The following is a 27,906-nucleotide window of genomic DNA, read 5'->3' as shown; positions in this document are numbered from 1 at the left end:
CTTTAGGTTTGACTGGTTGGATCTCCTTGCAGTCCAAGGGACACTCAAGAGTCTTCTCCAGCACCAGGAACTCTCAGCCCCCTTCTGTAGGGCTTGGCCTGTGGCTACCCTAGCTGTGTACTCAGGATGTCTCTTCTGAGCCTGTCTTCCCTTACCATTTGGGGTGGTCAGGTGTTCATTTGCTGACTAGCTATCCAGCACCTCCATCTCCTCCAGAGAGTGAAGTGTGGGGCATTAGAGGAGAGCTGTCCAGGTTGCTGTGAGCACTGCTCTCCCAGGGGTGAGCCCCCCCACTGCCCCAGGGGGTGCCTCCTTCTCTCTGATGGTTCTACCTGCCCGGCAGGAGCTACGCACCTGGGAAGAGGAGCTGACGCGGGCCGCGCTCCAGCAGAAGAACCAGGAGGAGCTGCTGCGGCGCCGGGAGCAGGAGCTGGCTGAGCGGGAGATCGACATTCTGGAACGAGAGCTCAACATCATCATCCACCAGTTATGCCAGGAGAAGCCCCGGGTCAAGAAGCGCAAGGGCAAGTTTAGGAAGAGCCGGCTGAAGCTCAAGGACGGAAATCGCATTAGCCTCCCTTCTGGTTGGTACCCGGGAGACCTGGGGGAGGGCTTCCCAGGTGAGGCTCATGGTAAAGTACCCGCCTGCCAGTGCAAGAGATGTAAGACCAGCGGGTTCGATCCCTGGGTCAGGAAGATCCCTTGGAGGAGGGCATGGCAACTCACTCCAGTATTCTCGCCTGGAGAATCCCCATAGACAGAGGAGCCTGGTGGGCTACAGTCCATGGGGTCACAAAGAGTCAGACACGACTGAAGCAGCTGAGCACGCACAACCTAGGGGAAGCATGAGTGGGCCGAGGGGCTCATGCGCCACGGGGTCTGTGGGAACCAGGGACTGGGCTCAGAAATGTGAGATCCCAGGTTCCTTATAGAGCTGGTTGGAAACCCCAGGTTCTATTCCAGGGAAAGCCTGGCCTGCTGAGAAGCTTCACCCTTCCAAGGGGGATTTTGGAGTGTGACTGCACACAGAACATGAGGGCAAGGCCATGACCGTGGCGTGGTCGAATCGGCTAGAAAGCATGGCCGTGCATACAGGCAATTCTTACTGTAGGAAAACCTGGAGAATGAAGATGTCACTGGGGTAAAAGAATCCCAGGGTGAGTGTGTGTATGTGCCTATGAGATAAGAAGACTCCTGGCTCTGCAAAATAACTCAGGGTTTCCGTAATAATTAGTTCTCTATGTGCAGTTGAGATTAGGATGAATGTTTAAGAATTTGATTTACACGTAACCTTTCAGAAACACATTAGTTGAGCAAAGGGACATTTGCAGTAGGTACCACCTTGGGAAAATGCAAAGAAGTAAGAAACTATGAATTAGAGTCTTTGGAGTTTACGTACCCACGGAGGGAGGTGAGTACTCAAGTGTGTGTTTATGTAGATTAAAAAGTTCATTGTATTCTGAGCCTGTCAGTCCCCAGGAAGCAGGCTTATTAGAAGTGTAAGGAATCAAGGGAAAATAGCGTAACGGGAGCAGTAGTAGATGATTTTAAGCACTGGGATGGTGGCTTAGGTACAGACAAGAGAATCCAGTTAGTGAAATTCAGTGAGTGTTACTGCGCATTTTTTTTTTTCAGGCAACACAGAGTCTTTAAGCATCTCTGGAGCAACATGCCAGCATCTTGATGTGTGCTAAGGAAGCAGATAGAAAAGCCATGGATCCCACCTCCAGGGAGATCACCATCTAGAGGGGAAACCTAGGTGCCCACAGGCAGATCTTTGTGATAAGCCCTTCAATAGTTGGGGAGAATGAAGCCTAGAAACTCAGAGAATGTACATTTTGCATTCCTCATGCTCTGATGTAAATGCTTTTGGAATAAACCGGAACTTGGACCATTAACTGCATCTCCCTCACTTTCTCAGGTTCCATGGGTTAATCCTGTTACCCTGCACTTAATGAGAAGCATCGGTCTCCCTGCTTTGGTCCCTGAGGAAAGGAGATGTGTACTAATAGATTATATGAGACAGAGTAGTTTATGTAGTTTATATTAGATTTCCTAGAATAATCAACTGGGCTTCCCCAGTGACTCAATGGGTAAAGACGCCACGTACCACTCAGGAGACACAGGAGATGTGGGTTCTATCCCTGGGTCAGGAAGATCCCCTGGAAAAGGAAGTGGCAACCCACTCTAGCATTCTTGCCTGAAAAATCCCATGGACAGAGGAACTTGGCTGGCTACAGTCCAAAGGGTCGCAAAGAGTCAGACAAAACCAAGTGACTAAGCACACACACACAGAATAATCGACAAGGTCTCATGATATTTAAAAAATTTATTCCAAGTAGGTACTTGCTACCTCTATGTACATTACATGGACAGCTTTATGAAAACAGTCTAATGAAGTTCACTTGGGTAATGAAGCTTCCGTCTCTACATACATCCAGCTGCCACATCCCTATGGGAAAAAGAAATGATTCTAAAAGAGGACATTTCCCAGTTGTAACGGAGCTTCTCAGGACATAGTGCCCATCCCTCAAGGCTGCCAGCAAGTGTCATTTCCCTCATAGGAGTTTTTTTCAAATGAAGTAGAGTTGATGTGAAATATTATACAAGTTTCAGGTGCACGCATAATGACTCACCATTTTTAAAGGTTATATTCCATTTATAGTTATTATAAAATATTGGCTATATTTCCTATTTTGGACCACATATCCCTGTTGTTGTTGTTTAATTGCTAGTGTCCAGCTCCTTTGTGACCCCGTGGACTGTAGCCCACCAGGCTCCTCTGTCCATGGGATTTCCCAGGCAAGAATACTGGAGTGGGTTGCCACTTCCTTCTCCAGGGAATCTTTGCAATCCAGAGATCGAACCTTGAGTCTCCTGCATTGGCAGGCAGATTCTCTACTATTGAGGCACCAGGGGAGCCCATATATCCCTGTAGTTCATAAGAATTTGATGATGGGAAAATTCTAACACACACACTTCTGTTTGTCTTCCCCCAAGCAGACTTCCAGCACAAGTTCACGGTACAGGCCTCACCCACCATGGATAAAAGGAAGAGTCTGATCAACAGCCGGTCCAGTCCTCCTGCGAGCCCCACCATCATCCCTCGCCTTCGCGCCATCCAGTGTACGTCTGTTTCCCAAATTAGCTGGGGCCAGAACACACCAGGCCACCTGTCCCCTGCTCTGTCCAGCCACAGACTGGTCAGGCTGGCTCCGTCCTAACTCTGCCACCTCTCTTGGACAATATGTGTACACATCCACACGTGTGAGGGCTTCCTAGGTGACGCTAGTGGTAAAGAACCCGCCTGCCAATGCAGGAGACCTCGGAGACGCAGGTTCAATCCCTGGGTTGGGAAGATCTCCTGGAGAAGGGCATGGCAACCCACTCCAGTATTCTTGCCTGGAAAACCCCATGGACAGAGGAGCCTGGTGGGCTACAGTCCATAGTGTTGCAAAGAGTCAGACGTGACTGAAGCGACTTAGCATGCTTGCACTCACATATGTATGCAGGCCCTTACCCCCATTACCTCATCTCTCCGTGAACTTGACCCTGCCTCCTCTACCTTTCACTATTAGCCAGATACCTGCAGAGGGGTTTGTGGGTGTTGGCGGGATCTTTAGTGAATTACAGAGTAATTTGGGATGTGATGAAGGTACCCTGGACTTGGGATCTGGTATATTTAGGACTTGGGACCTCTGCTATATTTGGGGCATCGTGGTGTTTCTTTGGTCCATGCTTCCTAGGAAGGGGCTTTGTCAAAGTGCAGGTTCCAAGGTAAACTTGCCAAATACTTTACAATAGTCCAAATCTGAGCCAATTTTATTTTATGATGGTGTTTAGTAAGAACTTAGGTATACATACACATAAATACATATATTCCTAGTGTGTGGGAGGGAGAGGTTGGAGGGGCATATGCCCTAATTTAAAGATAGAGAGATTTCATCCCAGAGAAAACCCCCCAAGACCTGAATTTTTGGCTTTCCTTGAAAAATCAAGTCAAATCAGTGGATTCTTTTTTTCGTGTGCTCTGTATTTTGCCTCAGTCCCATTAACTCTTTGTGTTTTGATAACTGGCTCCTTCCATTCTCCCCTGGGGAAGGGAATGGCTAGCTACTCCGGTATTTTTGCCTGGAGAATTCTATGGACGGGGGATCCTGGAGGGCTATAGTCCATGGGATTGTGGAGTCGAAGATGGCTGAGCAACTAACACGCTCCTTCTACTCACTGATGATAAAAGGCCAGTCTCTGAAGAATTTGGGTTTTAGCCCTTGCTCTAAGGTGTCAGGGTCAGGAGAATGTTCCTCCTCCCCTCTCTGTTATATTTCTCCAGGCCTGTCGCTCCCAGTCCCTAACTTCCCTCTCCATAGTGTTGAACCTCTCACTTCCTTGCTTTCCAGCACTTTCTTACCAAAATTTCTTCACTTTTACATCATCTTTACTCCTAATCTCTCCCACCTACTTTCTCCCCCCCCTCCCCCCAACATCATCCCCCAGGCCAATTCCCACCCACCTACCCCCAATAAAACATGTTCCCGAAGTCAGGTCTGTTTGGAGCTCTGGTGACTGGCTGGCCAGGGTATCCACCTTCCACTGGACTCGGAAGAATCTGGGTGGTTTTCCCACATTTGGCACTTTGAGGGCGCAGAGTGAATGGTGGCTGGGAACTCCCTTACATGCCCGGCGGGGCACAGAGTTGGGCACCAAGTCTGACTCCCCCACACCTGCAGCTCCAGTTATGTGAGTGTGCGTGTCTGGTCGGGGAGAAGCTAGTTTAGGGGGACACCGCTCTGTTTTCCTAATCCCACGTGACCTTTATTATTCACAGTGACACCAGGCGAAAGCAGCAAAACCTGGGGCCGGAGCTCTGTGATCCCCAAGGAGGAGGGGGAGGAGGAGGAGAAGAGGGCCCCCAAGAAGAAGGGGCGGACGTGGGGGCCAAGTACACTTGGTCAGAAGGAATTTGCCTCAGGAGACGAAGGGTAAGAGCCAGATGATGGGAAATCCTTTAAAAATGTGGCGTGAAATACCTTTTTCTCTGTTGTGTGTTTCACCTTGTTCAAAGAAATTACATGCCTCTTGATCTTTACAAGAAGGTTTTCCAATTGCCTTGTTCAGGAGTTGGCACAGTTTTTTCATAAAGGGCCCAGTAGGAAGTATTTTAGGCTTTGTGGGCCATGTGGTCTCCGTAGTAACTACTCAGCCCCACATGGTGGTAATGCAGAAGCAGCCACAGACCATGGACAATATGTGAATGAATGAACATGGTTGTGTTCCAGTAAAATGGGACAAAAACAAGTGATGGGCAGGATGTAGCTCATGAGTTAGTTTGCCAGCCCCTGGAGCATCCTGTTCAGAGGAGCAAGTAGCCCAAGCATTTGGCACTTGCAAGGAGTTCCGCCTGTGTTTTACTTACACCTGGCTCTTGTCCTTAAAGCATCTGCCCAGAGGAGAGAGAAGGAAAGGCGAGACGACAGGGCTCTTGAGCAGAGGCTTGTCCTGAACCAGAGGCAGGCGGAGCTACCCAGCCCTAGAGGTGCAGGCGGAGATCACTCCAGAGCCACTAGTCCTTCTCTATGAGCCCACCCCATAACCACGCTGATGTGTGAGAGACCCCTCTGGACAAAGCACACAGCAGGCCCTGTTGCCTTGGATGTGCTCGTGTTCTCACTGAGGGTTTGTGGCCCACGGGCCCTGGTCTTTCATAGACCAGTTGATTGCAGTGTGGTAGTGAAGTGCATGAACACTGACTCCAGGCTGCCTGGGTGTGAATCCCGACTCCTCCACACCCAGCAGTGGGGCCTTAGGTATCCTCATCTGTTAAATGGGGATTCTCTCCATACCCGTCTCATGGAGTTGACCCTGAGTAAGCTTATCTTTGGGAAGTCCCTTAAAAGGTGGGCTAGCTCATAGTAAACTTGCATAAATAAACTTATGTAAATACTTACTCTGATGATTCTTCCACGCCGCTTCTCATGCAATTCTGCTTCATACCTGAAGAATGCACGTGATGGGGTATACTTCTTGTGTTGGAATCTAGAACCATATTTCTTGACTTTGCTGAGTGTGAGGCTAAGCAGCAGCCCTCTTCCTCCTTTTTAGTGGCTTTCCAAAGAGCTTCTAAGGTTGACTATTAGACTTAAAGTTGCCCTCAACCTGTAACTGGCCTTGGCCTTGCTATTTCTCTGAATACTAAGATTTCATGTCCAAAATCTATTTTGCTATGCTAGAAGGTGAAAATAAGTTTTGGTTCATGAAGGATGGACTCTTTGAAGCCAGTCTTTGGAATTCACTAGTTACCTTGGAACAGAAAACTTAGATATTTAGGGCAGGCCTCCCTAAGCTATGTAAGAATTCAGTGACGGAGTCCCCTGGTTGCTCTGCTGTACCAAGTTCTGAAGTGCAAGCACTCCCCAGTCTGTCCCTTGAGCCTTGGCTAGAGTGGGGTTGAGCTCGGGCTGAGGAACCTAGTTACCCTGAATCCCTTGGTATTTCTGACATTAGTGTGATTCCAGGTAGGCTTTGCCAGGTTGGCTTATGGATCCCAACAGTCTCAATGGTTCTGTTTCATTTCAATGTATGTTTTGTCTTGCCAGTAAACTCACTGCGTTTCAACATTACACGAAACATTAACTTTAGAATTTTCTTCCTTCTTACATAGATTTGCCCTCAACACTTTTGAAGCAGTTCAAAATATGTGACTTAATTTTTCATGATTATCAATTCCTCTGAAGAAATAAACTCTCAGGAAAAGACTTAATGTTGGGAATTTTTGAGAGCTTCCGTATGGTACTATTTCTAATGTTAGTTCCTGTTGACTGAAGAAAATATATAATGACAAAAAGCTGTACTGAATTCAACAACGTTAGGTGGATTTGCATCCCCATCCTTTAAAAAGACGGTATGTTTCTATAGGAAACATATGCACCTGTCTGTAATCAGCAGCTATCTATGGATTCACAGCCCCCACCACCACCACCACCACCCCCGCTAATTAAGCTGTGGCTGCCCCTGGGATGTTTATCCCACAGGTAGGGAGGTCATGGACCTGTGACCATTCCAGCAGGGCCATCTTATTGTGATCCCTTCATGGTGTGGGCTTTGCAAGGGGAGGGCAGCTGGTGACGTAACAGGAGCCCAGCCTTGAGGGTTCTCAGGTGGGAGAGGCTGAGCGGCATGTATCCACGGTTGCCTGCTACTGATTCTCTTTATTCATTGAAGATCCCCTCAGAGACGGGAGAAAGCTAATGGTTTAAGTACCCCATCAGAGTCTCCACATTTCCACTTGGGGTGAGTCTGATCTTCACCACCTCATCACATGTACTATAGTAATTCTCCTCCCCGCCCCCGTTTCCTTGTCCTCACAGCACACCCTGCAGAATCAAGCCTCATTATTGCCAGCGCCATGCTGACTTTTTTTTTGGGAAGCAGTACCATCGTGCACCTTGGGAAAATTCCTGTGTTGGTCCGACTTAACGTTTCCTCATTGCCCTGACCACTCCTGTTGTTAAGATTCTCCCAGCATCCTTCGTTTTAGGGAGTCAGTATATGGCTGTTTATCCTTTGGTCTTCAGCACAGGCTTTGATGCTGCTGATCTGAATTCCCTGGATCCAGAGCTGGAAGGGATTTATAAGATTTTCAGTCAGAAGTCTCAGGCTGTGGGTTTGGCAGCATGTTTCTCTCTGGCTGTGTATTTTGGTTGAAATCACTGATGTCTGGAATGTACTTTAATCACTGGTATTTCTGATAGCACTGGAAACAGAGATCTGCAGGCAGGGGAAAAAGCTGGTCCTTCTCCCTCCCTGGAGATAGGCTGGGAAGAGTGGGCTTTAGTTGAATGGCTATCTCTAGTGCTAAAATGAGAGCTGCCCCTGATTATAATCCCAGTATCTCCTTGGCAATCATAGCCCACAGATTCCTCAGGCCTCCTTCACTGTTCTTTAGGAAAAAGACCAGTGCTTGTGGGCCTCTGATGCCCTGTCCTGTAAGAGGGTTGGCGGGGTACCCAGTCTGTGTCCTTGGAATTACTGACTTGCCACTGGGAGCTGATCACGGGGATTTGAAAGCCAGCTCCTGTCCTCTTCCTCTCCATTCCCAGACAGGCCGAGGGTTCGAGTCCAGCCTTATGTGCTACCCACATAGGTCTGTCCCAAAGTGCACTGGGTTGACGCAGCTTTTGTCGGTCGATTTTTGTATTTGAAACATGGATGGCTTTGGAAGTTGCCTAAGCATGTTGGAGGCTTGGAAGAAGAAATTGAGAAGTGGTGTGAGTGGAGTGGCCTGGCCCATCTCTGTGAGCTCATCGCCCAGTGCTTGCCTTGCCCTGCACATCTCAGCATTGCAGTTTTTCTAATGTCACCTGTGTGTTATATTATGGTCAGTGTCTGTGGAGTCTTGGCTTTTCCCTTAAGTTGGGCTTAGGCAAGACCCTGGCCAGGACCGGGCAGTCCTCATTCCTTCTGTTCTCTTGCCAGCCTGCCCAGGAGGTCCTCCCACAGCTCCATGGCAGCATGTGTAGGGGTGTGTCATGCCCCTGCTTTTCTGTCCCTAGAGCATGTGCACTTCTGTTAAAGAAGCAAGTGGGCTCAGCAAGCTTTGTTGCCTGTACCCTGAGGCTCTTGGGCTTTGCTGTAATGAAGCAGATGGGGAGAGGCCCACGGAGCTGAGGGTAAAGGGAGTAACCAGTTCTGACAGTTTCATCATTTCCTCTCGTTCAGCCTCAAGTCCCTCGTAGATGGATACAAACAGTGGTCGTCCAGTGCCCCAAACCTGGGGAAGGGCCCGAGGAGTAGTCCAGCCCTGCCGGCGTTCACCAGCCTTATGGAGATGGGTAAGCACTGCCTTTGTCTTAACTCTCCCCTGATCCCTCAGGGAACTCGTGGCCAAGCTTCTTGGACTCTTTCAAGACCTCTAGCACTGCTTCATGGGGCTGTTTCCTCCTTTCCTCAACTCTTGGCCCTGCACCCTATTCTCTCTGTTTGCCCTACTCCCATTACAGGGATATTTCCACATCACCACCGCTGCCATGGACTCTGCCCTTGACCTCCTGTCCCAAGGGGCTGGTTATAGTCTCCTTAGGGCAGTGAGGCACGGGGAGGCATGGAATCAGGCACTTGCCTTTCCTGGGTCTGCTTCCTTGTATTTTAACTTGGGGAGTCCATAGAATGGGAGATGGCAGTAGAACCCCAGTGTTCCTCCAAGGAAGCTCTTCCAGTATGGCCCTGTGATTACTAAATGTGGAAGGCCTTCTCCAGGCTGTCTCTCAGAAAGTATTCCTCTCTCTAGAATTCCAAGGTCATAATCAGTCAGTCTATAGGGTAGATTGGCCTTCATCCATGCCGAGTATTCTAATCCTTTGCAGGAAATGGGTCTTAAGACAAGTCTGTAGGTTGTCAATTCTAGAAATTCAAGGTCCCTTCCCATTTTTTTAAAATTAATTTTTATTGAAGTATAGTTGCTTTACAATATTGTGTTAGTTCCTGTGTGTGCATTAGTCGCTCAGTGGTGTCCAACTCTTTATGACCCCATGGAGCCTGCCAGGCTCCTCTGTCCATGGGATTCTCCAGGCAAGAATACTGGAGTGGATTGCCATTTCCTCCTCCAGAGGGCCTTCCTGACCCAGGGATCGAACCCGGGTCTCCCGCATTTCAGGCAGATGCTTTACCATCTGAGCTACTAAGGAATCCCAGTGTTAGTTCCTACTGTACTGCAAAATGAATCAGCTATGCATATACATATATTCCCTCCCTTTTGAACTGCCTTCCCATTCCCTTCCAGTTTCAAGTCGTAAAATAATTAAGGATGTACCTGTTCTGGGAAACTGACAGGGCACTTCTATGACAGAAGGAGCAAATTGGTAGACCCCCCTTTTCTGCAAATGGGAAAACAGGCTCTGAGATGGAGAGCGACTTCCCCGTGTTGGTCGCTGTTGAGTGTGAAGTCCTATTGGCTCCTGGTCCTGCACCCCTGACTATTCAACCTTAGTGCTCTTCCCTAGCACTAAGCCAGGGACCTGGGGTAGGGGAGAAGGACCAGATTTTCACTCCTGCAGCCTCGCTCCCATCTTTTGTTCTCCCTCCACTTCTCTCGTCTCCGCAGAGGACGAAGACAGCGAAGGCCCACGGAGTGGGGAGAGTCGTCTCCCGCCGTCACCCAGCCAGTCCTACCTCTGTATCCCATTCCCTCGCGGGGAAGATGGGGATGGCCCCCTCAGCGACGGCGGTCACGAGGAGCCCACCCCGGTCAACTCGGCCACCAGTACCCCTCAGCTGACGCCAACCAACAGCCTCAAGCGGGGCGGCCCCCACCACCGCCGCTGCGAGGTGGCTCTGCTCGGCTGCGGGGCCGTCCTCGCCGCCACGGGCCTCGGGTTTGACCTGCTGGAAGCTGGCAAGTGCCAGCTGCCGCCCCCGGAGGAGCCCGAGCCACCAGCCCGGGAGGAGAAGAAGAGGCGCGAGGGGCTCTTCCTGAGAGCTAGCCGGCCCCGCCGGAGCACCAGCCCCCCATCCCGGAAGCTCTTCAAGAAGGAGGAGCCCGTGCTGTTGCTAGGAGACCCCTCCGCCTCGCTGACGCTGCTGTCTCTCTCCTCCATCTCCGAGTGCAACTCCACCCGCTCCCTGCTGAGATCCGACAGCGATGAGATCGTGGTGTACGAGATGCCCGTCAGCCCCGTGGAGGCCCCGGCCCTGAGCCCCTGCACCCGCAACCCCCTGGTCAACGTCCGAGTGGAGCGCTTCAAACGAGACCCGAAGCAGTCCCTGACCCCCACCCACGTCACCCTCACGGCCCCCGCGCAGCCCAGCGCTCACCGGCGGACTCCTTCCGACGGGGCCCTCAAGCCGGCTGCCCCTCCAGCCAGCAGGAGCCCCTCCTCCAGCAATGGGCTGAGTCCCAGCCCTGGAGCAGGTGAGACCTGCCCTCCTCCTCCTCCTCCTTACTCCTTCCTCTTGGGGCCTCCTTCGCCTTGGGGCCTCTCTCCCAGGAGTGGAGATATCAGGCCAACCTCAAGTTCCTCCTCTACCTCAGCCAGTTGAGACAGGCTGCTCTGGGCCTTGGGAGGGGACTGACGTCTGTCCATCCTGTGCCTCAGGGGGGCCTTCCCTGAAGAGGGGAAGCAGACAGGCAGGATCTGGGGAGAATCTGACTGGGACTCCTGTGAGATGCTCAGGCCCCGGATCTGGGAGCGTTTGGGCCAGTACTTTGAGGGCGCATCAAGGGTAGGAGGCAAGCTCTATTTGTTCCCTGGAAAGAAGACTGCAATTACAGGGAGAAATCTGGCCACACACAGGGCGGTATTTTCTGCACATAGCCCGGCTCTTGCCTGTCATTACAGAGTGAGTACAGACCACGAGTACAGACACACTCGTAAGGCAGGCTTCCAGCCGGGCATCACACCCTGCATCACTCATCCCTTACTCACACCTGATGCTCAGACGTGGAGATGCGGCCAGGTGAACTGCTGGGCCGCAGCACACCCCAGTCCTTCTCTGGCTGACATCTGAGACACCTGAGCATACACTCTCACTCCTGCCCCATCCCTTGCTCCCTAGAAGACCTCTATCTGACCTAAAAACCACCTGAAATCCCGTAGGAGAGGAGGGCATGGCAATACCCTTTCAGTGAGACTCGAATATGAGTGACAGCTGTACTTTACTATTCAGCTTGCCCTTCTCCTGCTCAGATTTTTTGTTAAAATCGGGTGGCCTCTTTGGAAAAGGAGACCCCCAGGTTACTAGTCTTTAGGTTTCTGATGCATTGGAGAAGGAAATGGCAACCCACTCCAGTGTTCTTGCCTGGAGAATCCCAGGGACCGGGGAGCCTGGTGGGCTGCCGTCTATGGGGTCGCACAGAGTCAGACACGACTGAAGTGACTTGGCAGCGGCAGCAGCAGCAGCTTTCTGATACCTGCTTTGTCCTTGTCGAGCATGCTAAGTCAAGTCAGTCATGCCCGACTCTGTGCAACTGTATGGACCATAGCACACCAGGCTCCTCTGCCCACGGGATTCTCCAGGCAAGAATACTGGAGTGGGTTGCCATGCCCTCCTCCTGGGATCTTTCTGACCCAGAGATTGAACCTGCGTCTCTTATGTCTCCTGCATTGGCAGGCGGGTTCTTTACCATGAGCGCCACCTGGAAAGCCCTTGTTCTTGTCACACGTTTATTAAATGGATGAACTGAGAATGAAAGACATTTCCTTAAGTTGTTTCATTACAGATATGACCTCATGTGTCCCATTATTATAAGATACAGGGACCATGGTCTGTCCCCTGGATATGGTCTGTAGTTCACTGTTACACCCCCAGTGCCTGCCAACACACTGCATGACAGAGTAGGCGCTCATTTTTCAAGTTATCCCAGGTGGTCAGGGCCGTGGTCGGGTGTGGGGGGAGGGTGGGGCGGGGAGTAAGTGGCGCGTGTGGTCCGTGAGTGTGCTCTGTCGTCTGATGCCTGTCCCTTTGTCTCTTGGACCAGGAATTTTGAAAACCCCCAGCCCCAGCCGAGACCCAGGTGAATTCCCCCGTCTCCCTGACCCCAATGTGGTCTTTCCCCCGACCCCAAGGCGCTGGAACACCCAGCAGGACTCTACCTTGGAGAGACCCAAGACCCTGGAGTTTCTGCCTCGGCCACGTCCTTCAGCCAACCGGCAACGGCTGGACCCGTGGTGGTTTGTGTCCCCCAGCCACGCCCGTAGCGCCTCCCCAGCCAACAGCTCCAGCACAGAGACGCCCAGCAACCTGGACTCCTGCTTGGCCAGCAGCAGCAGCACCGTGGAGGAGCGGCCGGGCCTGCCAGCCCTGCTCCCCTTCCAGGCGGGGCCGCTGCCGCCCACCGAGCGGACGCTTCTAGACCTGGATGCGGAGGGCCAGAGTCAGGACAGCACTGTGCCGCTGTGCAGAGCTGAACTGAACACACACAGGCCTGCCCCTTATGAGATCCAGCAAGAGTTCTGGTCTTAGCATGCAAAGGGTTGAGGGCGGGCAAGGGGGGACGCAGGAGGAGATGGGGAGGGGAGCTGGCTGGCACAGCCCTTTCTCAGAATTGGACCCCCCCAGAGCCTCCCGCCCTACTTCTTGCACTGATAATGCACTTTGAAGATGGAAGGGATGGAAGCAGGGCCCCTTCAGAAGGCTTCTCACCCTGCAGGGCCCTTCTCCCCAGGTCCGCTGGAGGGGCTGTGGCCATCAGCTCTGGCTGTGTTGGGGAGGGAGGGGTGCGTGCATGTCCCCCACCCTCCACAGTCTTCCTCGCCTTCAGGGTGACTGCAGTCACTCAGCCGAATCTGCCTGCTGCTCCCTCTCTTCAGCCCCCAGGGGGTGCCCTCCTGGGGTCCCTCTGTTAGCCCTGAGTTCAGCCTTCCGCACACACCCAGTATTGGATGTTCTCTGATTGATTTTGCTCCTCTTCCACATGCTTTCCTGACACCCATGAATGAGAATCTCGTTTGGTGTGAGATGCGAGCTTTTCTGCGTCCTAAGCCCTATGGTGCCGGCTAGAGAATGGAAGACAGAGTGCCCCTGCGTTGGGCACAGGAATTGAGGGAGCTGGGACCACCTGCTGCACTTCCATGCACCCCCACTTCTTTATTTGAGCCTCCCAGTGGTACGGGACCTGCCTCCGTGAGAACTGGAACGAGGAGGGAATTAGGAAATACAGTCGAGTTGCAGTAAAGAGGGTAACAAAGTCTGTCTGTCCTCATTCCTTTCATAAACACTCAAAGAAGGGCAGAAACCAGCACATGTTGACAGCACCCATCTCCTGCTTGGGGGTCCAGATGTGATCAGACCTGCTTCTGAATCAAATATGCACCCATCCCAGGAATTGCCTGGGGAGGCTCAATCTCTGGTGTCAGTTCTAAAACCAGAGACAAAGTTCCTGTGTTTGGCCCTTTTGTCATCTGATCTGTATGTGTCTTCCCTTGCCTTGATCTGCCCTCCAGTCCCTGGAATTAGTGGATTTGAGGTTACATGTTTGGTGGGGAGGTGTCTCTACCCTGCACCAGAATATCATGTAGAATTGGGTCCTAGTCACTGGGAGTTGGAGCCATGGGGCTTCCTGCTCGCCCGTTGTCATTCTGCAAAGCCCTTAAAGTCAAACGAGCGCTTAGTAGTTCCTTGCGTGAATGGATGTGGTGGCTGACGATACCTGTAAGGTGCCCTGTGAGCTCCTCATGTACCCTCATCTTCAAGTGCGAGTGTGGGAGACCAACCAGGGCTTTTTGTCTCCATGCACAGGTAGCCCCCACTGCGGGACCCCTGACCATGAGTTGGATAGGAAGGAACAAAGGCCAATCCTGGCTTTTCTGGAATTCATTTCTGTGGCTTGAATGTTGATCTTCTGGAGCTTTCTCACACGAGTCTCCTCTCTTCCTCTTACCCTGAGGCTGCCGAGGCAGGTGTGAACAGTTGTCTTTGAGTGGGGATAAGACAGGAGCAGAGTCCATAGTTCGCGCTCCTCCCGACCCAAGACTCTCTGTGCCACTCCCTCGTCATTTATCTTGGGCTGTTTCTCTGCAGGCTTTGGGGGCCCACCTGCAGCTTCCTTGCGTTTGCTGCCCGGGTGCAGGACAGGAGAGCAGCGCTGTTGGCACAAGTGATGGATTTGGTCACTGCTCTCTCTGTGACTGCTAGAAGTCCTGCCCTGAGGATGACAAAATGTGCGGCCTTGGTTTTCAAGCTGTTCCTTGTTTTACGAGCCCACTGGCAGGCACTTAGGTTCAAGGGCCCCACCTACTTTTGGGCGGGGAGGCACTGTTGGTTTTGTTGCCCAGGGTTCTATTGTTGCGTCTCATTTCTCTGTTTCTTTGTTCAGTGAAGACAGTCCAAAAGAGATGATTTTTGCTCCCGACCCCACTCCTTGGCTAGAGGGGGTGGGGCGGGGGGGCGGTGCTTGAATCTCATCAGCTCAGCCAACCAAGTGACTGCTCTTCATCCTCAGATGGCCTGTGCCCTTTCCTAGGGCTCTCCATGGCCCCAGGCCCTAAGCCACTTTCACATCTCTAAACCCTTGGCCCCAGTCTCTGGTCCTCTGGTGGGTGCAGCCTACAGTGTAGTCCAGACCACCCTGGCTCTGGCCAGTGCTCTGGAATAAGGCAAGGAGTCTTAGCTCATTTTCTGCTTTTTGTCATTTTGTCTAGAGTAAACCCTTGCCACTGGCTGACAGCTTGAACCCATTTCTTCCTCATCCGCCTAGGGGATGACAAGGGAAGGGGGGGGGCTCAACTGTGGGAGGAGCTATACCTACAAGAGGCAGAAGCGGGGTTATTCTGAAGATGCTTCTATGGGCTTCCATGATGATGGAGGACTTTCCATCTCTCAGCTCCTTCAAACTGGGTCTCTGAGGGGCCCCCATCTGCCACTCTCTCTCTCTCTCTGGGGCAAGGCTTGGGTGGGATAGGATCCTATAGAATAAGGTTGGGTTGCCCCCCTTTTCCCTTTCCTTGGACACTTTCCACTGCTCTTGGCAGGTGCTCCTTCATGGAAGATGGTGATGGGAAACAGATACTGCTCTCTGCCCCTCTGGCTTCTTCAGTTCATTCCACTGATTCTACATAGGATTGTCCTCTGTCCTTGAGGATCCAGGTCACTGCCAGGGGCTGAATAGATGTCCCAGTTATTTTCATATGTAATGTCTAAAAGGCTTTGAAGGATGCCCTTAGCTTCACATCCTTTAGCATCGGGAGAGTCTATTGTGATGATGATGGTGATGGTACCTGACATTTAGATGACTCAGAATAGGGCTAACCCTTCCTCCTAACCTTTACAAAAGTACATTATTTGCCTTCTACCTTTGATATACTTGGTGGTAGAGAAGGGAAAATGCTTAAAGATGAAGATCCAAGTGAAGAGAAGTTAATAAGCTGCTTGGACTGATGGCTGAGTTGGGCACCCAGCTCTAAGACTGAATGCGTTGGCTCTGTTCTCTGTTCTGCTTTTGCTGTCTGACCTCGGACTTGTCTCTTAGTCCCTCTCAGATTTCCTTCCTGTAAGAGCAGCCGTCACCTGCTTCCCTCACAAGGGCAAAAAAAGCATGTATCAGAGCAGGTCCGAGAAGCCCGTGGCTCCCGGCCAGCAAACAGGACAAACTGCTGAAGTTGACGGTGCGGTCCCCACCACCTTTGCCTCTGGGGGACTTGCCTACTTCCTCTGGCTTCTGGAAGAGGCAAGATTTGGAGTTGGCCTAATGACTAATGGGGACCGTGGTCAGGCATGTGCTTTTCTACTGTATTTATATGGCACCTGGTGTTTACAAGCATCACTCCTAATTGCCCCACTTAAGTCGTTAGGCTGATCATCGCTGTCCTGAGTGTCTTATGGAGCAGGAAGTGGGTGACAGGGAGCTGGAAGCAGCACCCAAATGATGATTCGGGGCCTCTTGTTTCTTGGAGTCATTTCCCGGAGTCTGATGTGTTTTGAGGCAGGAATCAGGCCAGCTCCTGAAACAATCTTTAGGAAAGGGTCTGCTGGCCCATGGGATACATGTCATGGTGGGGGCTTCATCACAAAGCTGCTTTTCCCTCAGGACACAAGTCACCCGAAGAGCATCTAGGCCTGATACCGTGTCAGCATTCTTGCTCACAGCCCCCCGTGGGAGACTCCTTCCCGCCCCCTCCCCTAGAAGGAAGGAACCCCGTCTTGAGCCTTCCTAACTCTTCAAAGTACAGAGCAGTGGGTATTAAAGGACAGCTGTGAGTGGTGCACTGCGGGGTTGGTATGTCTGTGCGGGTGGGGCAGGCCCTGCTGTGAATGCAGAACCTTGACCATTTCCACACGTGTCTCAGTTAGCCCACCTCTTTGACTCAGGCATGTGAGGGCAGGTCAGAAACACTGTTGTCTCTTAAAGAATTTTGGGGAGGGGGCAGGTGCTGCCGCTTCTGTAGTGCCAGGCTCTTTCGAGGTCTCTGCCGGAGACTGTGGACTGGGGTCGGGGGAGAGCCGCCCATGGTGCCTTGTAAGGGAATGGGGCAGCAGGAAACTGGTGATCAGAGCTACACACCCACTAGTGTGATGTCACACACGTCTCTCCCTCTCTCTGGATCTCTGAGCCCAGCTGTGAGCCCAGGGTGATGCTGCCTTCCCCACCTGTAGCACGGGACCTTTCTAGCTTGAAAGTCTGTAGTCCCAGGGCCCCTCATCCAGCACTGATAAGCACCCCCTGGCTGGGTTGCTTCCCTTTGTAGAGGACTCGGTGTGTGTGTGTGTGTTTGAAAGTCAAATATTGGCAGTCTCATGTGGTTTGACTGATTAGACCACCTGCTTCTCTCCTTGGCTTCAGGCCTGAGATGCCTTCTTGTCAAGTCACACTTATTATGAGGAACACATTCCCAAATGTCTCTCTTTGGTCAGACGTATCATTGTTTTCTTAGATCAGGAATTCAAATGAGTAAAACTCCACATCAGAAAGGGAAACACTCTACTGCTTCTGGAGAGGCCTCATTCCCTGGCTATGCCCTGGCCTTGCTGCCCAGCACCCACCACTGCAGTCACTGGCGTTGGAAGGGCAGGAGGCAGAAACTGGAGTCCTGGCTGATTAAGGCTAATTAATGGGGGGGGGGGGAGGAGGGAGTAGGTGTCTAATTAGCCTGACCTGGCCCTGCGCTTCTGGATGGCCCTATGGCCTGGGTGAGCCTCACATTCGCTTAGATTATTTTCCATTTGTCCTGATGCACTGTAGACAGGCTTCCCCCCCTCCTTTGTCCATTTCAGATCTTGAGCCCTAGGGGAGCACCCTGGCCTCCAGAGGCTGCTCAGGGAGCCGTGATTTGTTCTTCTGAAGGTTGGGCTACTCCATGGTCTGGAGCCAGTAGGACTGGCCCTTCCTGATTCTTCTTGGCTGTGCTTCTCTGCATCTCCCACCCGTGGCCTGGCTTTGGGTCTTCCACTCATGACCACAGCTGGAAATAGAGAAGCGTCTCAGGGCCCAGCTGTTGGCAGAGCCAGGAGCTTGTCTACTCCTCTCTTTGTTTCTTTTGGAAACAGACTTGCCTTTCCCCTGACCCAGTCTCCCTCCTGACTGGTCTGATCCACCCTCCCGGCAAATACCCACAATCTAGTTTTACCCGCCTGACGGGCAGGTGTGAACCTGGCAACTAGACAGGAATCTCAGGACAGACACCAGAGTACAGTGCCAGAGGCTCGGAGACAGGCCTTTCCTGTTGGATTGTGTTGGGTAGATGTCCAGGAAATCAGAACCCAGAGGTCAGATTGGTTTATCTAGAGGGGTCCTGGTGGATGATGGCCCCACGGAGATAGTGGTCTTTCTCTACACTTCCTGAAGTCTAAAACCAAGTTTCATAAGTATTGGGTTAGCCAAAAAGTTAGTTAGGATTTTTCTGTAAAATACAGAAAATGCGAAGGAACTTTCTGGCCAGTCCAATAACCTGTTGCCCGTGTTCCTGAAATCCTTCACCTCTAACTACTTGCTTTGAGAGAGATGGCATTTAAAAAAATTCTAATCTTATGTTCATCATGAATTTTTCATTCATTTCAATTTTTAAAAGTACTGCTTTGAAATATGATTCATCTGGATAGCAGAGGGATTTTTTGGTGTTTTTTTGTGACCCCCTTAAATCTTACATCCAAGGCGAGTTGCCTCACCTTACCCTGATCTCAGCTCTGCCTGCCCCTCACCTGAACATGCTGAGGGCAGAGCTGTGAGGAAGGCTCAGGTCTTTTCTGGGCTTCCTTCCTTTCAGGTTCTGAGCTGGGTGGTGACCCTGGGAGTGTTTGCATAGGAATGTGTTGACTTAATAGCAGTGAAACACCAAGGGCAGTTTTCAGCCTTGGACCTGTGGCTGGGGTGACTTTTCCTGGATGTCCCCTAGCTGCCTGTCAGCCTCTCTGAAACCCTGAGGCCGCTTAGAGGAGTGCATGTGTAAAGGGAAGGGATTATAGTGGGAAGGATGCTTTAGAGTCTCCATCTGAAAACTTGGGGACATCTCTGAACCTGCAGAGAAGTGAATAAACCATTTTCCCATTTCCAGAAAGGACCAAAACGGACAGGCATTTTTATTCTGTTCCACAGGCACTCTACTGCCTGGCCCTCAGTGACCTTCATAATGTCAGCCATCACGTCACCTCCATCGGTATCCTTTTCGCTACCGTTATTATTCTCTGTCATCTTTATTTTACTCTCATCATTTATCCTTCCCTCCAGTTCCAGAGGCCATGCTGGCTATGGCTCTTTGCTTCATCACTGTCAGAATGAGGCATGGGTTCATCCTGGTCTGGGTATGAGGACTAACAATAAATTATATGAAACCATTATATTTCTTCTAGGTGAGTGGTGCTGTCCTGAAAGTGTATATTCTTTTCTTTCTTTTTGACTCACTTACCCTGGGCGTGGGGTGGGAGTATATTACCTCCAGCTAAGAATGTGGAAACCGAGGCTCAGATGGTTATAGGCCCAAGGTCACACAGCTAGGACTGTTGCTGATCTGTTGGCTCCAAAGTCATCTCTTGTTTTCTCCTGAGCACATTTTAGGCCACTGTTTTAGACACTCTGGGGTAAAGTTAGCCTAGCTTAGGTCCGCCATGGCTCTGAGATGGTTCTCTATCCAAGGAGGAGTTGTCCTGTGACTAATCTACCACCAGCCTCTGAGACTGGAGACACCCAACAGGGCTTGCAATCTCCTTGGAGCTCAGTCGACCTCCTCTCTGCACCTGCTACTTTCTTCTCCATCGTTTCCTCTTTATGATTGTGCAGGGGGCGTTGAATACGTCAATTGCGTAGCTCTTCTCCCAGCATCACCGAAGACCTGTGGGCTCTCGCTTCTCTTTCCAGCCCACAGTTGCCCCATGACTGACCACTCTTTACCGCAGCTTCAACCCACATCCCTCTGGGCCTCTCGAATTTGGAAGCCTTATTGTAGCTCCTCTTGGGAACTTGAAATCAGGCTTTTGTCTTTTTATCGTATCAAATCACGTGCCCTTGTTACCCAGTTGTGGCAAAGAAGGAAGGTGATGAACTTGTCTACTTCTTCCTCTAATCTTCCTTACTACCCACGCTAAACACACACACTCATGCTCACACAGTCACACTCACACTCACACACATGTTCACACACACATACACGCAGATTTAGTCTGAGACTGTATCAGTATTTTCTCGGGAGGTTAAGGAAAGGAGCTGGAGATGGGTTTTATTTAACTCACAGAAAACCTTTCTTTGGGATTTTCCTCCCCGTTAGAGCCTTTGCGTCCAGGTGAAATGGAAGTTCACATACCCTGCTGGTTTTGTTCCTGTGTGTGTAGCTCCTAATTTTCATTCCCAGGCCTTCCCTGCTCCAGTGTCCTTTCCTTGTGTGCTGACCCTGTGTCCTTGAATTCCCATTTCGCTTTGGGATTTAAGTTATTGTAATTTGTCAACAATATTTAAAAATAGAAAAGTCCTGAAGGAAACTTATCAGGTTCTTTTCTTTGGCTTTTTTTTTTTTTTTTTCAAGGTACTGTAAATTGTTAACTAGGGATGCCAAGCAGGCTTGGTTCAATGGCTAAACCTCTTATCGTATTACAGCGTTAAGGCTGATCTCAGCCTGGTCTCACCACCAGAGCACACACAGACTTGAATAAAACTGTTACAATCATGACTTTTAGTTTGCTGTGGTGCTTTGTAAACTTGTCCTTTCCCATCTTTTCTTCATAAGTACACAAGATGTCCAAGTAACTGACTGTTTCTTGACGACTGCCATATGTAGGGGTAAAATAATGGGAGGGAGGGGTAGATATGGTGCAGGGAAGAGGAGGTAGGTGAGGAACCTCCTTGAAGATTTTAGAGACCCCCAACCAGACCATGGAGACCCACCAACAGGTGTCTACCGAAGCAGTTCAGTCTCTTTGCAAAACTGACTTTGCCCAGGTAGTGAATTTTGGCTTTCAGAACTCCTAGCAAGGATGTGCTCTCTCACCCCCATCAGTGTCCACTCTGATGTTCCTGGCGAAGCTGGGAATGTGACTGAGAGGACAAACACGAGTGGAGCCGTGCGCTTGTGGACAAGGTTTGCCAGCTGTGAGTCATGGGCTCCTTGTGGTCTTGATACTCTGAATGGCACTTGCCAGCTGTGTGACCTTGGGCAAGCCACTTAATCTCTCTGCGTCTCTTCTGGAGCAAGCTCACCACAAAGCAGCCTTTGTGCTCACTTTCTGTGACTGTGCATTGGGTGACGCTGAGGGTGAAAGCAGAAGAATTTTGTTTGGGGCCATTCTTTAGTCCACTGTTTCTCATCACTCAGCTGCATGTGGAAAAGTCGCTTCTGAACTTCCATGTTGACCCGCTCATGCTTTAACACCTCGACCTTCACTCACTCCGTACCTCTTAGCCCCTTTCTCTGCTACCTGGGGAGGGTGTCCGGGGTGAGTGCTAGATGCTTAGACTGTGAGGAGAAAGATGACCTTGTGCTGAACTTCAAAGCTGGTTTGACCAGGGCCATATGACCTTTGTCAGGCTGACTGGGCAAAGATAAAAAAATTGACTCAAAATTTTCCTTGAGAAAATTGACTCCTTGTTCAAAAAAATGCTATGAGAGACATATGTATATAAATTGCTCCATGTTTCTGCAGAGCAGTTTGATCTTGTGGCATTAATTCTATAACATGGACTCAGAAATTTCATTTAGTAACACAACTAGCTACAGTGTGCCAAGCCTTGCACTGTCTTGACCTGCATTATTTCATTTACAACATCTCAGCATCCTAAGAGTAGATCCCATTATTCTCTCCATGTTATACTGAGGAAAATGAAGACTGAAGTCAAGGAACAGGCCCAAGGCCACAGAACTATCAAACAGTGCAGCTGGTCTTTGTCTGATTCTAGCCTCTGCTTTCATATCATAGGAATGAGTCAGATGCAGGCAAAGACTTGTTTACAAGTCTCCTCAGTGTTATTAGGCTTCTAGTGACTACAAATGACCCAAACAAGATTTTGGGGGTCTACTTCTACCCTCTTCCTCGGTCAACATGGAATCTAACAATATGAAAGCATGTTTCTAATTACAAATTAAAAACAGTCTAAATGCCTGGCAATGGGATTGCTTAAACTTTCCAGCTCTGCAAGGCATTTATTGAATATCTTTGTGCCAGGTGCCAGCTGGACACTGGAGATTTACAGCTTGTTCGGATACAGGCCAGTTCTGCAAGACTTCATGGTCTGCTAGAAGAGATTGAAATATACAGACACCTGTTTAAGGTGGTCAGTGTTACGATGGTGCTACAGGAGCACCATGGATTGGCATCAGCCTGAGCTGGGGCTTCACAGACCTCACCGAGGTGGTGACATCTGAGTGGAGTCTCAAGGGATGGTGGAACACAAAGGCATGAGATGGCTTCCTCTCATAGCAAGCAGTACATGCCTGTCTCCTTCTTGTGGGAAAGTGACCCCAGGTGATACCTCACATAGGTTCTGATTTTACGATTCAACCATATGTGAGGTTATGTAGCCATTAAAATCAGATTGTTCAAGAATAAGAAGAGAGGGAAGCATTCAAAAGTTTAAAGGCAGGATACCAAAAGCTTCAAAAATAACTTGATCCTAATACAGAAAATATACGTCCTTTCCTTTCCATCTTTTAAAAAAATTCCTTTGATAAGCATAAGTAAAAGATGGAAAGATAGTCTGTTATTGATGTCTCTATGGAGAGGTGTTATGGATAACCTAAAAATGTTCTTTACTTTCAAAACTTTTAAGGCCTTTTTCAAAGAATATATGTTCATTTTACAATCAGTAAAACAATGATGACTATAGCAGTTTGGGGGTACTTCCTCATGACCCCAGGGGTCTCTGCAGATGCTCCATAGGTCCCTTGCTTTGAGGCTGACCCCCTTTTGCCAAGTAACACAGCACAGTAACTGCAGAAGCCCTGCTCTTGGAAGATGAAATTGGTGCTGGGGCCAGGGCCAGCTTCCCATTCCAAATGGTATCTCTTCTCTTCCTTACTCCTTTGCTCATCATTTCCTCCCAATGGAGAGATGGTGCTGGACTGGTGAGCCATCTGCAAAATGCAAGCAAAACCTGGTGAGGAGACAGGAAGACAGTCCTAAAAGAGAAGGCACATGGAGGTCTTCAACAGGGCATAGCTGGTTAGGAATGTCTGGTTGTGGATGGGCCTGTCATGAGCTCTTAGGTTTGCAACACATAGACACACCCCTCCATGAAAGGAACCAGGCTGGGCCAAGGCACACCACACCCTGTTTAGTTGATGATGGAATGTGCTTCATTCAAGGCTGGGATGTGCTAATCCTCTGAGCCCTCCAGTCCCCACCCAATCTAGTCTGACCAGCTCAAGTTGGAGAACACGTTCTGGGGTAGGGGCATGGGGGTGGTGGTGGTGAAGAGTGGGCTTCTGCACTTTGCCCTACCCCTCCTCTCAGAGGCTGGTCACACTGCAGCTACCCAACTGGGAGGGTCTCTTGTGCAGTCTCAATGGTGGGCACTGGAGACTTCCTTGTGAAAGGGGTAAGGGGATCAGCCCTATGCTCACCAAATACAGGTCTGATCATGTTACACCCTAAGGTCTGTAAGAGAAGATTCACATTCTTTAGCATGGCCTTGAGGGCCCTTTACCATCTGGTCCCAATCTACCTTCCCAAACTCCTACCACACTGTCCCTGCCCCAAGCCATCCCCATACCTAAGATGCTACCCTTCTCTGCTACCTGTAAGACTTGATCTTCCAGGAACAGAGACCTCCTGTTGGAAAACCATTCTTTGTATGAGCATGAAACCACACAATTGAAATAGGACTTGAACCCATTGGCCAGAACTCAGACTGGGACTTGAACCCACTGTCTTCTAATTGCAATCACACACTTGGTCTCAGGACTTAATGATTAGCTCAAGTTCTTGGCTTAAAACCCAACATTCAAAAAACTAAAATCATGGCATCTCTTCCCATCACTTCATGGCAAATTGATGGGGAAAAAGTGGAAACAGTGACATACTTTATTTTCTTGGGATCCAAAATCTCTAGAGATGGTGACTGCAGCCATGAAATTAAAAGACACTTGCTCCTTGGAAGAAAAGCTATGACAAGCATAGATGGCATATTAAAAAGTAGAGACACCACTTTGCTGACAAAAGTCCATCTAGTCAAAGCTATGGTTTTTCCAGCAGTCATATACGGATGTGAGAGTTAGACCTTAAAGAAGGCTAAGCATCAAAGAATTGATGCTTTTGAACTGCGGTGCTGGAGAAGACTCTTGAGAATCCCTTGGAAAGCAAGGAAATCAGATTGTAACATGAGGGAAAGGGGCAGGGCACAACTTTTGAAAGAATAACATAGCCCAAGGACACAACATAAACTGATTAGAATTAAATGGGTCCAAGATGGCAGACACACAGACACACAAGATGGTACAGAACGCGGGCGGCTGCAATGGCACACAGAGCGTGGCTGAGAGGAGCCACCTCACGTCTGAGGTCAGGGGCAGAAGCCAGGAGGACCCCATGCCCAAGAGGTGGCGCCCAAGAGGAGCTACCCCACATCCGAGGTCAGGGGCAGCAGCCGGGAGGAGCTACCCCATGCCCAAGGCCAGGCGCAGCGGCCAAGAGTGCCAGGCTGCGACGGCACAGGAATGGCCAAGAGGAGCCACCCCACGTCCAACTAGCAGTGGCTGCATGGGCACAGGAGGGCCTAGAGGAGCTATTCCACATTCAAGGTTAGGAGGGGTGATGGTGAGGAGATACCCCTTGTCCAAGGTAAGGAGCAGCAGCTGCGCTTTGCTGGAGCAGCCTTGAAGAGATACCCCACGTCCAAGGGAAGAGAAACCCAAGAAGGACAGTAGGGGTTGCAACAGGGCTTCAGAGGGCAGACACACTGAAACCATAATCACAGAAAACTAGTCAATCTAATCACACTAGGACCACAGCCTTGTCTAACTCAATGAAACTAAGCCATGCCCTGTGGAGCCACCCAAGACAGGTGGGCATGGTGGAGAGGTCTGACAGAATGTGGTCCACTGGAGAAGGAAATGGCAAAACACTTCACTATTCTTGCCTTGAGAACCCCATGAACAGTGTGAAAAGGCAAAATGATAGGATACTGAAAGAGGAACTCCCCAGGTCAGTAGGTGCCCAATATGCTACTGGAGATCAGTGGAGAAATAACTCCAGAAAGAATGAAGGGATGGAGCCAAAGCAAAAACAATACCCAGTTGTGGATGTGACTGGTGATAGAAGCAAGGTCCAATGCTGTAAAGAGAAATATTGCATAGGAACCTGGAATGTTAGGTCCATGAATCAAGGCAAATTGGAAGTGGTCAAACGAGATGGCAAGAATGAATGTCAACATTCTAGGAATCAGTGAACTGAAATGGTCTGGAATGGGTGAATGTAACTCAGATGACCATTATATCTACTCCTGCGGGCAGGAATCCCTCAGAAGAAATGGAGTAGGCATCATGGTCAACAAAAGAGTCAAAAATGCAGTACTTGGATGCAGTCTCAAAAATGACAGAATGATCTCTGTTCATTTCCAAGGCAAACCATTCAATATCACAGTGATCCAAGTCTATGCCCCAACCAGTAACGCTGAGGAAGCTGAAGTTGAATGGTTCTATGAAGACCTACAAGACCTTTTAGAACTAACACCCAAAAAAGATGTCCGTTTCATTATAGGGGACTGGAATGCAAAAGTAGGAAGTCAAGAAACACCTGGAGTAACAGGCAAATTTGGCTTTGGAACACAGAATGAAGCAGGGCAAAGACTAATAGAGTTTTGCCAAGAAAATGCACTGGTCATAGCAAACACTCTCTTCCAACAACACAAAAGAAGACTCTACACATGGACATCACCAGATGGTCAACACTGAAATCAGATTGATTATATTCTTTGCAGCCAAAGATGGAGAAGCTCTATACAGTCAGTAAAAGCAAGACCAGGAGCTGACTGTGGCTCAGATCATGAACTACTTATTGCCAAATTCAGACTCAAATTGAAGAAAGTAGGGAAAACCACTAGACCATTCAGGTATGACTTAAATCAAATCCCTTATGATTATACAGTAGAAGTGAGAAATAGATTTAAGGGCATAGATCTGATAGATAGAGTGCCTGATGAATTATGGACGGAGGTTCCTGGCATTGTACAGTAGACAAGGATCAAGACCATCCCCATGGAAAAGAAATGCAAGAAAGCAAAATGGCTGTCTGGGGAGGCCTTACAAATAGCTGTGAAAAGAAGAGAAGCGAAAAGCAAAGGACAAAAGGAAAGCTAGAAGCATCTGAATGCAGAGTTCCAAAGAAGAGCAAGAAGAGATAAGAAAGCCTTCTTCAGTGATCAGTGCAAAGAAATAGAGGAAAAGAACAGAATGGGAAAGACTAGAGATCTCTTCAAGAATATTAGAGATACCAAGGGAACATTTCATGCAAAGATGGGTTCAATAAAGGACAGAAATGGTATGGACCTAACAGAAGCAGAAGATATTAAGAAGAGGTGGCAAGAATACACAGAACTGTACAAAAAAGATCTTCACGACCAAGATAATCACGATGGTGTGATCACTCACCTAGAGCCAGACATCCTGGAATGTGAAGTCAAGTGGGCCTTAGAAAGCATCACTACGAACAAAGCTAGTGGAGGTGATGGCTTTCCAGCTGAGCTGTTTCAAATTCTGAAAGATGATGCTGTGAAAGTGCTGCACTTAATATGCCAGCAAATTTGGAAAACTCAGCAGTGGCCACAGGACTGGAAAAGGTCAGTTTTCATTCCAATTCCAAAGAAAGACAATGCAAAAGAATGCTGAAACTACCGCACAATTGCACTCATCTCACATGCTAGTAAAGTAATGCTCAAAATTCTCCAAGCCAGGCTTCAGCAATACGTGAACCATGAAATTCCTGATGTTCAAGCTGGTTTTAGAAAAGGCAGAGGAACCAGAGATCAAATTGCCAACATCTGCTGGATCATGGAAAAAGCAAGAGAGTTCTAGAAAAGCATCTATTTCTGCTTTATTGACTATGCCAAAGCCTTTGACTGTGTGGATCACAATAAACTGTGGACAATTCTGAAAGAGATGGGAATACAGACCACCTGACCTGCCTCTTGAGAAACCTATATGCAGGTCAGGAAGCAACAGTTAGAACTGGACATGGAACAACAGACTGGTTCCAAATAGGAAAAGGAGTATGTCAGGCTGTATATTGTCACTCTGCTTATTTAACTTCTATGCAGAGTACATCATGAGAAGCGCTGGGCTGGAAGAAGCACAAGTTGGAATCGAGATTGCCAGGAGAAATATCAATAACCTCAGATATGCAGATGACACCACCCTTATGGCAGAAAGTGAAGAGGAACTAAAAAGCCTCTTGATGAAAGTAAAAGAGGAGAGTGAAAAAGTTGGCTTAAAGCTCAACATTCAGAAAACAAAGATCATGGCATCCGGTCCCATCACTTTATGGGAAATAGATGGGGAAACAGTGGAAACAGTGTCAGACTTTATTTTTGGGGGCTCCAAAATCACTGCAGATGGTGACTGCAGCCATGAAATTAAAAGACGCTTACTCCTTGGAAGAAAAGTTATGACCAACCTAGATAGCATATTCAAAAGCAGAGACATCACTTTGCCGACTAAGGTCCGTCTAGTCAAGGCTATGGTTTTCCAGTGGTCATGTATGGATGTGAGAGTTGGACTGTGAAGAAGGCTGAGCGCAGAAGAATTGATGCTTTTGAACTGTGGTGTTGGAGAAGACTCTTGAGAGTCCCTTGGGCTGCATGGAGATCCAACCAGTCCATTCTGAAGGAGATCAGCCCTGGGATTTCTTTGAAGGAATGATGCTAAAGCCGAAACTCCAGTACTTTGGACACCTCATGCGAAGAGCTGACTCATTGGAAAAGACTCTGATGCTGGGAGGGATTGGGGGCAGGAGGAGAAGGGGACGACAGAGGATGAGATGGCTGATTGGCATCACGGACCAAGG

At 49.5% G+C, this 27,906-nt stretch overlaps 1 protein-coding gene across 4 annotated transcripts in view; it reads left to right on the top strand.

Moving 5' to 3' along the window:
- Positions 1-20,585, top strand: part of MAP3K9 (mitogen-activated protein kinase kinase kinase 9) — an 85,639-nt gene extending 65,054 nt beyond the window's left edge. The window contains exons 6-12 of one of the 4 annotated variants that reach the window (XM_027971969.3): positions 344-584; positions 3,004-3,126; positions 4,829-4,982; positions 7,222-7,290; positions 8,719-8,831; positions 10,100-10,906; positions 12,473-20,585. In XM_027971969.3, the coding sequence (XP_027827770.1) occupies positions 344-584; positions 3,004-3,126; positions 4,829-4,982; positions 7,222-7,290; positions 8,719-8,831; positions 10,100-10,906; positions 12,473-12,957 (1,992 nt within the window). In that variant the 3' untranslated portion in view covers positions 12,958-20,585. Of the gene's footprint in view, positions 1-343; positions 585-3,000; positions 3,127-4,828; positions 4,983-7,221; positions 7,291-8,718; positions 8,832-10,099; positions 10,907-12,472 lie in introns of all 4 variants that reach the window. The other 3 variants (XM_042252705.2, XM_027971970.3, XM_042252706.2) reach the window with 3 other exon arrangements.
- Positions 20,586-27,906: the final 7,321 nt, after the last annotated feature.

Source organism: Ovis aries, chromosome 7 (assembly GCF_016772045.2).
Source record: "Ovis aries strain OAR_USU_Benz2616 breed Rambouillet chromosome 7, ARS-UI_Ramb_v3.0, whole genome shotgun sequence".
Taxonomy (NCBI): Eukaryota; Metazoa; Chordata; class Mammalia; order Artiodactyla; family Bovidae; genus Ovis; species Ovis aries.
Note: the sequence above shows the minus strand (reverse complement) of the source record. Positions and strands in the feature narration are given on the sequence as shown.